The sequence below is a fragment of the Mandrillus leucophaeus genome, unplaced genomic scaffold (genome assembly GCF_000951045.1).
Source record: "Mandrillus leucophaeus isolate KB7577 unplaced genomic scaffold, Mleu.le_1.0 Scaffold59, whole genome shotgun sequence".
Classification (NCBI taxonomy): domain Eukaryota; kingdom Metazoa; phylum Chordata; class Mammalia; order Primates; family Cercopithecidae; genus Mandrillus; species Mandrillus leucophaeus.
The window spans coordinates 2540966-2551236 of NW_012106363.1; the positions used below are offsets into that span (position 1 = coordinate 2540966).

General features: G+C 51.2%; 2 protein-coding genes across 9 annotated transcripts in view; both read right to left on the minus strand.

Annotated features, from left to right (window-relative positions):
- LOC105553236 (nucleoside diphosphate kinase B) overlaps nucleotides 1–3480 on the minus strand; it is a 23626-nt gene extending 20146 nt beyond the window's left edge. The window contains exons 1-3 of one of the 6 annotated variants that reach the window (XM_011999216.1): nucleotides 2419–2531; nucleotides 1982–2111; nucleotides 624–725 (exon numbers count right to left, since the gene is read on the minus strand). In XM_011999216.1, the coding sequence (XP_011854606.1) occupies nucleotides 624–725; nucleotides 1982–2107 (228 nt within the window). In that variant the 5' untranslated portion in view covers nucleotides 2108–2111; nucleotides 2419–2531. Of the gene's footprint in view, nucleotides 1–619; nucleotides 726–1981; nucleotides 2112–2353; nucleotides 2645–3012; nucleotides 3113–3234 lie in introns of those variants that run through there. The other 5 variants (XM_011999219.1, XM_011999218.1, XM_011999217.1 and 2 more) reach the window with 5 other exon arrangements.
- Nucleotides 3481–6520: 3040 nt separating this feature from the next.
- The window catches only part of NME1 (NME/NM23 nucleoside diphosphate kinase 1), a 15565-nt gene continuing 11814 nt past the window's right edge, over nucleotides 6521–10271 (minus strand). The window contains exons 3-6 of one of the 3 annotated variants that reach the window (XM_011999225.1): nucleotides 8486–8587; nucleotides 7310–7422; nucleotides 6723–6851; nucleotides 6547–6644 (exon numbers count right to left, since the gene is read on the minus strand). In XM_011999225.1, the coding sequence (XP_011854615.1) occupies nucleotides 6734–6851; nucleotides 7310–7422; nucleotides 8486–8587 (333 nt within the window). In that variant the 3' untranslated portion in view covers nucleotides 6547–6644; nucleotides 6723–6733. Of the gene's footprint in view, nucleotides 6852–7309; nucleotides 7423–8485; nucleotides 8588–10271 lie in introns of all 3 variants that reach the window. The other 2 variants (XM_011999226.1, XM_011999227.1) reach the window with 2 other exon arrangements.

Sequence of the window (10271 nt, forward strand, 5' to 3'; positions counted from 1 at the left end):
GTCTTGCTGTCACCCAGGCTGGAGTGCAGTGGCGATCTCCGCTCACTGCAACCTCTGCCTCCCAGGTTCAAGTGATTCTCCTGCCTCAGCCTCCCGAGTAACTGGCCTCCTAACTGGGATTAACTCCTGGCCTCAGGTGATCCACCCACCTCAGCCTCCCAAAGTGCTGGGATTACAGGCATGAGCCACGGAGACTGGCCCGGAAATTTAGCATTCTTGTAGGCAGTGAGATTCTATTTAACCCTCGAAAAATTTACCTGAAAACATCCTTCCCTTATCTTTTTTTTTTTTTTTTCCTTTGTTGAGACAGAGTCTCGCTCTGTTGCCCAGGCTGGAGTGCAGTGGCACGATCTCAGCTCACTGCAACCTCCGCCTCCCCGGTTCAAGCAATTCTCCTGCCTCAGCCTCCCGAGTAGCTGGGACTACAGCCGTGCACCACCACACCCAGCTAACATCCTTCCCATTTCTAAGGTCTGATTTGCTTTCTCCTCCCAAGCTCCTAGCTGCTCAGTTAACTAACTTCAGCAGGTTCCATTCATAAAATAATTTAGCTGAGGGAGATGTCTAAAAAAGAACACCGAGCACTTTTTCCCCATTTTCCCTCATTCCCCACAACCACTCACCATGGCCACAACCGGCCCCGAGTTCATGTACTTCACCAGCCCAGGGAAGAACGGGCGGTCTTTCAGGTCAACGTAGTGCTGCTTCAGGTGTTCCTCAGAGGCCTGGCATTGGAGAGGACGCGCCAGTTAGGAGCTAAGCTGGAAAGACTCCATCCCATCCTCTGAACCTCCCATTAGCAAGTCCGGTTTTATGTTCTAGCCCACGTTCATAAGCGGTGTGTGGAAATATATACATACTCACACAAATATTTTTTAAATCCCATCCAAACCATGAAACTAATGTCATTTTAACAGAAAGACTGTTCTTTTTTGCTGTGTTGTTTTGGTTTGTTTTAGGAGACAGGGTCTCCCTCTCATCACCCCGGCAGCGGTGCATGGCTCACTGCAGCCTCAACTTCCAGGGCTCAAGTGATTTTCCCACCTCAGCCTCCCAAACAGCTGGAACTACAGAGGCCCCCAACCATGCCCAGTTAATTTTTCTTTTTTTTTCTTTTTTTGTAGAGACAAGGGCTTGCTATGTGGCTCAGGCTGATCTCCAACTCCTGGGCTCCACCCACCTCGGCCTCCTAAATTGCTGGGATTATAGGCGTGAGCCCCGCGCCTGGCCAAGACTGTTCTAATCGTAAAGACACCCTTATACTGTCAATGACATTAGGGGTTTTGTAATCCTAAGAAGTAGGTGGTTTGAAGATCTAGATTTAGGGAATTAAATTTTAGCTGCAACTGAAGTACATATGTCAGGTCACATGCCAGGCAGAGGTCACATTAAACTCCCCTGGGCTACTCACAATGCCCTTTTAAATATTTCAGATGGTAACTGAGAACATTCTCTTCACCGATGAGCCTGGTTGAATTTCAGTACTTAGATACTTATCCCTAAGTGTAGGGATTCAGATCTGTGCCCCAAATTTAATGTGGAAAATATAGTTCCTACCCTATGCTAAAGGAGGAGCACCGCACTGGAATTCGGAGTTTCAGACTAAAGCAAAGGACATTCTAAGACTCCATTCCGTGCCTAGGTGGACCCGCGTGGGCAGGCGCAGGGGGTCTGGGGCACGGGGTTTCTCCACTCCCTGCTGCCTCCCTGCGGCCGGTGGGCAGGTGGCGGCCCGCGAGAAGGAAGCCAGACCCGGAGGGCGAGTCACGCTACCCGCGCTTCACCTTCCCAAGGGCGTCTGTCCCCACCGCCCCGGGAAATGGTCGGCGGGCCAGAGCCGCCGTGGGCGGGGGCAGAGGGCAAAGGGATTCTCGCGGCCGCGAAATGGACTCGGAAAGGAAACGCGGACAAACCGCCGCCGGGAGGGAAAAACACCCGCGAGCCGGCTGCAGCAGGGGAAGGGGAGACCGGGGCGAGTTACCCGGAGGAACTTCATGGCCACGAGGCGGAACCCCTTCTGCTCGAAGCGCTTGATGATCTCGCCCACCAGGCCGCGCTGCACGCCGTCCGGCTTGATGGCGATGAAGGTGCGCTCGAGGTTGGCCATGGTCCTGCGAGGCGAGAGGTGCGGTCAGGGTCCGGGAGGAGGCCACGTGGGCGCCGCCGGGCCCGCCTCCCCCACCACGCGCGGCCGCGGGGACACGTGGCTTCCCGGGTGCTTCCGCCCCGCGCAGGGCCGGCGTCACTCTGCGGAGTCCGAAGGCCCGCGGGGCGCAAGCGGCAAAGGAATCTCCCGCTCCAACCCCGCGCGAGACCTGCGGGAAATCGGGGGGCGCCCACAGACCGGGCCCACCTGCGGCCGCGCAAGCGGAAGAGGGAGCCGGAGGAGTCGCCAAGGGATGTGCCCCACCGCCTTACCGGGAAGCTGGAGGGGCCGGGTGGCGGCGCTGCGCTGCGAGAGCAGAGAGCTGAAGCGACCACCACACCCGAGAGCCGGCAGCGGAGGAGGGGCGGGGGGCGGAGCGCGACGTGGCCACACCCCGGAGGACCTAGCTTCTCACCCCGCAGGAACGCCCCACCGGCCTGGCCCGACGGGGCCCGAGAACCGTGCCCACGCCCAGCCGGGGCGCGCCCTCGCCGGGCAGTGGTCGAAACGAATCGAGAGACAGGAATTGATTCCTTCTCCACCTGGACGTCCTATGAGTTGAACTACGCACGTCCCAAATCCCACTCCTCACCTCTCAGTACTTCCCGTGACCCCAAAAGCTCCTACACACACACACAGAACCTGCTTCTGTGCTCGAGTTCTCTACCCCGTCAAGGCCATCTGCTGCTTTCACCATCCGCCCGAGCACTGGCATTAACCTTGACTTGACTCTCCCTCCCCGCCGTGTACCCACAGGCCTTCTCCCTACCTCTGAAATCCAGCCTTCCCTCCCCTCTGCTTGAGCCCTGGTTAAGCCTCGGCCTCCCAATGGGCCTCGATCTTACCTCTGCCGGCCTCGATCTCACCTCTCCCCGCAAACTGGAAGCCTCGCTCAGCACCTGAGACGACCATCTGGTCCTGCCCCTGCCCTGCCTTGATGACTCCCCCTCCTACAGGATGGCGTTCAGACTCCTTAGCGAGATGCTCTTTTCGCAGGATGCCCTGCTGCCTGGCTGCCGTCTCCCCACCTACATTTCCAGCCCCAATCAGCTGCCCCCTCCCACCCTAAGATAGGGATCCCTGCCCACCTGGCACTAAAGTGCAGTCGAGCTTTCCAGTTCACCCTGAGGCGCGCCCCTGGACCCTGAGGAAAGTCTAGACCGTGTCATAGAGATCAGGCCTGTCATCGACCTGTACACACTTCCTATTTGCAGTGTGTAAACTGCAAACAAGCTCCCTTTGGTGATGCCCAACTTCCCTGGGGTGGTCACGAGCCCCTCTCAGCGCCTGCAGCACTGACTGACAGCCGCACAGCAGTGGTACTGCCCTGACATGGTGGGCGCCGCTTGCTTCCCCTCAGGACTCTGAGCTGACCACAGCAATCATGCCATCACCCGAGTGCCCCTACCACTGCGCTGATTACCTGTCACTGGCCAGATAGATGACAACCTGGCCTCTGTTACACCTTATCTGCTTTCCAAAATTCTAGTTACAGAGCATTAGCCCACCAGACATTGACAATGACTGTCATGTGCCCTCATTTGGGGGCACTGTATTTTTTGGCTTCAATCTGAAGCACACCCTCATTTGGATTACCAAATGTCAACTGTGGAAACAGCTCTGGAAATTTCACGGACTTTTCTCTGTCCAGGGGAGAGCTATCTGCCCCTTGGTCAGGTCACTGATGGCTACTTAGGGTACAGTCAGGACCACCCCTCTGCTTTCACCTCTTCTTTCCTTCCTGGGAAGACTGTCCTTAACTGGGGAGGCTGTAACCCTCCAGCTTCACTACACACATGTTCATTCCCCAAGTCCTGGTATGCTCATCTCACACCCCAAAACAAACAGGCCACACTTTGTGTAAAATATTAATAGAAATTCAGGCCAGGTGGAGTGGCTCACACCTGTAATCCCAGCACTTTGAGAGGCCGAGGCGGGTGGATCACGGGGTCAGGTGTTCGAGACAAGCCTGAACAACATGGTGAAACCCCGTCTCCACTAAAAATACAAAAATCAGCCGGGCATAGTGGCGCATGCCTGTAATCCCAGCTACTCAGGAGGCTGAGGCAGGAGAATCACTTGAACCCAGGAGGCAAAGGTTGCAGTTAACTGAGATCGTGCCACTGCACTCCAGCCTGGGCAACAGAATGAGAGTCCATCTCAAAAATTAAAAAAAAAAAAAAAATCATCTCGCCCTCATCTGTCCATAAAGGCAGCCCACCCCAACTATCCTCTTCTCCCCGCTCCTGAGAAGTCCCTTCCCCTCTATTGCCTCTACCGAAGCCAGATGAACAGGAAAGATAAGAAAACCCTCAGCAGGCAGGCGCAGTGGCTCACACCTGTAATCCCAGCACTTTGGGAGGCTGAGACAGGTGGATCATCTGAGGTCAAGACCAGCCTGACCAACATGGTGAAAACCCGTCTCTATTAAAAATACAAAAATTAGCCGGGAACGGTGGCACACGCCTGTAATCCCAGCTACTCTGGAGGCTGAGGCAGGAGAATCGCTTGAACCCAGGAGGCGGAGGTTGCAGTTAGCCAAGATCGCACCATTACACTCCAGCCTGGGCGACAAGAGCGAGACTTCATCTCAAAAAAAAAAAAAGAAAGAAAGAAAAACCCTCAGGCTGGGCACGATGGCCCACGCCTATAAGCCCAGAACTTTGGGAGGCCCAGGCAGGCAGATCCCTTGAGCCCAGCAGTTGGAGACCAGCCTGGGAAACATGACGAAACCCCATCTCTACAGAAAATACAAACATTAGCTGGGCGTGGTGGCATGTGCCTGTAGTCCCAATTACTCCAGAGGCTAAGGTAGGAGATCACTTGGGCCCAGAGAGGTCGAGGCTGCAGTGAGCTGCTGTGATCACACCACTGCACTGCATCCTAGGCGACAGAGTGAGACCCCGTCTCAAAAGAAAAAAAAATTTTCAGTTTCCCTTGCGGCTAGATGCAGCCATATGCCTAAGTTCTAGCCAATGGGATGTAAGAGGAAGTGGAGGTTGTAATTCAGAGATGTCTCTTTAAAAGGGATACTTCTTCCACTTCCTTTCCCAACTTGCAGGAACATGGGGTGGTAATCCAAGTAGGACTGATTAGAAGGAACCAGGTGTGTGTAGACCACCTTAAAGATCAGAGCCTTACCACTATGACCACCTCTACTGAGTAGTTAGGGCTTTTTTTTGAAGACAGGTCTCACTGTGTCCCCCAGGCTGAAGGACAGAGGTGGGATCACAGCTCACTGCTCCAACCTCTGGGGCTCAAGCAATCCTCCTACCTCAGCCTCCTGAGTAGCTAGGACTATAGGAATGTGCCACCACACCCGACTAATTTTTAATGTTTGGAAGAGATGAGGTCTCACTCTGTTCCCCAGGCTAGTCTCAAACTCCTGGGCTCAAGCAATCCTCCTGCCTTGGCCTCCCAAAGTGCTGGGATTATAGGCATGAGCCACTGTCCAAAGTGCTGGGATTATAGGCATGAGCCACCGCACCCGACTACACTTGAACTTTCAAATGAAAGAGAAGTACATTTCTATCTTGTCTCCATTAAAGCAACCAAATCAATATCCTAACAAATCAAAGCTACTTACAAGACCTCCTGCTTCATTTGAGGCCATCCCAGGGACCCAGGCCTACTGTCTACCTAGCTTTTCTGATTTTCAGAGGAATTACAACTTCCCACACTCCCCCATTCACTGAATCCCCAAGAGCTTCTCAAGAACAGGATGGATATGTTTTTATTTAAGAGACTGGTCCCACTCTGTCACCCAGGCTGAAGTACAGTAGCATGATCATGGTTCACTGCAGCCTTGAACTCCCGGGCACAATCCTCCTGCCTATTATGCCTTCCCCATAGGTAGAACTAGAGGTGTACAGTACCAGAGCTAATTTTTCTTTTTTTTTTGTAAAGTCAGTGTCTTGCTATGTTGCCCACGCTGGACTTGTACTGGCCTCTAGCGATTCTTCCCCTCAGCCTCCTGAATAGCTGGAATTAAAGGCATGAGTCATTGTACCCAGCCTAATTTTTTTTTTTTTAGTGAGACAGGGTCTTGCTCTGTTACCCAGGCTAGTCTCCCACCTCAGCCTCCCAAGTAGCTAGTATCACAAGCACAAGCCAGCACACCCAGCCCTCATGTATAATTTCTGATGAATCCTCTGCACCTAGTCCAGTCTTGGCCATGTAGCAGATGCTCCATAGATGCCTGTTGAGTAGCTCCGTGCCAAGAGTGGAAGGGACGCAGGGGTTAAGAAGGGCAGGCAAAGAATGCCTGTGTGTATATGAGATCTCAATATAAATAATTTTTATAGTATTTACATTCTCTGTTAGGTCAGGTTATTCAGTGTACATGAAAAGAAGAAAAAAAAATACAACAATACAAAGTAACCAACTCAATGAATCCTACGTTGGGAGGAAGCATTTTAATCAGATGGTAGGGGATGGTAACACTGTACAGGGAGCACTCACAGCTCCAAGAGCTTCCTTCCAAATTATGACGAAGTTCCTTTAAATAACTAGATTTCCTAGAGCCTGGTCCTCTGCCCATGGGAAGGAGGAGAAATGGATGTGAAAGCATTGCGGCCTGCTCTCCTGTCATTCATAGATCCAGTTCTGAGCACAGCTCATGTAATCTACCAGTTCCTCAGGGTGAAACCACAAGCCGATCTCCTTCTCTGCACTCTCCACGGAATCACTGCCATGTATAATGTTCCTGGGTGGAGAAAGAGACAGTCACATGACCAAGACCAGAAGGATTAAAATGCGCCCATTGCCAGAAATCTACAGCCACAGCAGCATAAAAGCTGAAGCTCCATGGACATTAGACCATGTTAAAAGAAAAAGCCTACAATGGCCATTCATGTAAGGGTGAAAAATGCCCTCCCCACGTTCAGCCCTCCCGGTCACACTGGTGCAAACAGTAAGAGCCTTCAGGAAAGACTGTGGCCAGCAAAGTGTGTTGTACCAGGTTCCACACTTCATGTAACGGAGGTACAACTACAGTGATTTTAAAAACCAAAGCCAAACGCCAACTTAAGGGGGAGGAAAACAATAAACTCCAATAAAATCAACCTGCATATGGTATCATGTCTACCTCCAGCCTCAGAAACCCAAATCCTTGTGGCAACTAAATCAGATTTTGGAAAAGGGGGAAAAAGAGCAGAATCTCACCTGCCAACTTGTATGCAGAAGTCGCCACGGATGGTCCCAGGCTTGGAGTCCGCAGGGTTGGTCTCCCCGAGCATGACTCGGCCTGTCTTCACCACATTCAGCCCCTCCCAGACCTCCAAGGACAGAAGAAGATATGGTCAAAGAAGAAAACCCATCTCAGCAGAAAATCTGGCAACTATTAATCCAAAACTAGGAAAAAATAAAAAAGGCCCCTTAACATGACATTCATTCACTGAACAAATATTTAGAGTATCCACTTATTCCAGCACTAGGGATCCTGGTCTCCCTGCCCTGATGCTTGCCTTTCTACAATGTACTCTCCATTCAGCAACCAGAGCAGCCTCCTTAAAATGCCAAGTGTGGGCCGGGCGCAGTGGCTCACACCTGTAATCCCAACACTTTGGGAGGCTGAGGCGGGTGGATCACGAGATCAGGAAATCAAGACCATCCTGGCTAACACAGTGAAACCCCGTCTCTACTAAAAATACAAAAAAATTAGCCGGGCGTGGTGGTGGGCACCTGTAGTCCCAGCTACTCAGGAGGCTGAGGCAGGAGAATGGTGTGAACCCAGGAGGCGGAGCTTGCAGTGAGCCGAGATTGTGCCACTGCACTCCAGCCTGGGTGACAAAGCGAGACTCCATCTCAAAAAAAAAAAAAAAAAAGGCCAAGTGTGAAGTGTCCCATAGCTTCCCAGCACTCAGGAACTACATGGTCAACACACCCCTAAGAGAGGAGGCCCCTGCCCATGCCTCTGAACTCTTCACATCCCAACTTCCCTCCCACCCATCAGGCTTCGGGCATTTCAATTCTCCTCCCATACTTGAAAAAGCCAAGCTCATTCCCACCCTGGGACCTTTGCACATGCTGTTTGCTTGGCTGGAAATGTTTCTCACTGTGATTCTGTACATAGCTGGCTGCTTCTTGTCATTCAGATCGCAGCTTAAAAATTGCATTCTTTGATCATCCAATCTAAAGCGATCACTTGCTACTCCTATTCATTTCTGGGCCTATCACTAACCTATGTCATTTCTGAAGCCTATCCCTAACCATTAGCTGATATATGAAAACAGATATCTATTTGGTCTCACTCATGACCGTATCCCCAGTGTCTAGAAGAGAGCCTAGCGCAGACGACAAGCAATGCATACTTGGAGTATCTCACACAGGCACACTCACCATGGCAACTACCGGCCCTGAGTGCATGTATTTCACCAGGCCGGCAAAGAACGGACGGTCCTTCAGGTCAATGTAGTGTTCCTTGAGAAGGTCTTCAGAGGCCTATTCAACAGGACGGAGAATGAGAATGGCCCCAAACCATCTAAGAACATACAATCCATGTAAATCCCCCTCACCCACCCTGCTATGTAAAACATGAGTGGTTGGGCTCACTGATTCTGTTATAACCCAATTCATTCTCCACACTGGAAGGGAGCAGTGACAGGACTAAAAGTACTTCTCCAATTTTATATCAGTTGTCTCCCTATTGGCATTGACTGATAATAAAACCACAGAACATTAAAATTAAATTCAGCTATCTCATTTTTAAAAAACTCAAACTCCTGGGCTCAAGTGTTCCTTCTGCCTCAGACTCCCAAATAGGTAGGACTGTAGACACACACTACCAGACTTGGCTAATTTTTTTAATTTATTTATTTATTTTGAGACAGAGTCTCCCTCTGTCATCCAGGCTGGAGTGCAGTGGCGCGATCCTGATTACTGCAACCTCCACCTCCCAGGCTCAAGTGATTCTCCTGCCTCAGCCTCCCAAGTAGCTGGGATTACAGATGCCCGCCCACCATGCCCAGCCAATTTTTGTATTTTTAGTAGAAACAGGGTTGTTGGCCAGGCTGGTCTCAAACTCCTGACCTCAGGTGATCTGCCTGCCTCGGCCTCCCAAAATGCTGGGACTACAGGCATAAGCCACCACGCCCAGCCATACCTGGCTAATTTTAAAAAATTATTTGTAGAGATAAGGTCTTACTATGTTGCCCAGGCGGGTCTCAAACTCCTGGACTCAAGTGATCCTCCAGCCTCAGCCTCCCAACGTGCTGGGCTTACAGACGTGACCCACCATGCCTGGCCCTCAATCATCTCATTTTAGGCAGGAAAATCAACAATACAATAAATTTCCATTCCCAGAGCAAACCCCAAATAAAATGTTAGAAGGACACCAGGGAGCAAGTCTTGGCATTTGATGAGCAGCAAACTAAACCAGGCCATTACCCAGGGATGCTTCACGTTTACTCAGAGCATAAAAGCCCAGCGTGATGACCGTGTGATTCCCAAAGGTATATGCAAATCACCCAAAAGTAAATGACATCTAGCAATACATAATTCTGCTGAAAAATGAAAAATTAGCCAGGCGTGGTAGCGGGCGCCTGTAGTCCCAGCTACTCAGGAGGCTGAGGCAGGAGAATGGCATGAAGCCAGGAGGCAGAGCTGGCAGTGAGCCGAGGTGACACCACTGCACTCTAGCCTGGGTGACAGAGCGAGACTCCATCTCAAAAAAAAAAAAAAAGAATTAGAACTTCTCATACTGCAAGGCTAATATGTGGGAACAAATCACGTTAGCTAGAGAACAAACCATCTGCTTAACAGTTTCAACTCAATTTGGCTGTGTTCTCTCTTGTACTGCATATATGCTTGTTCAAATCTAACAGGGTCCCATGGTTTTTCCAGCTCTGTGGTACTGCGCTGTATGACGCGTATCGCACACATTAGAGACACACACAAATGTGGAGACTGGCAGCCCAAGAGCCCCATCATTCAGCCACCAGTTATCACTTGCCAAAGTAAAATTATATGGCCACGGCCGGGCGTGGTGGCTCAAGCCTGTAATCCCAGCACTTTGGGAGGCCGAGACGGGTGGATCACAAGGTCAGGAGATCAAGACCATCCTGGCTAACATGGTGAAACCCCATCTCTACTAAAAAATACAAAAAACTAGCCGGGCGAGGTGGCG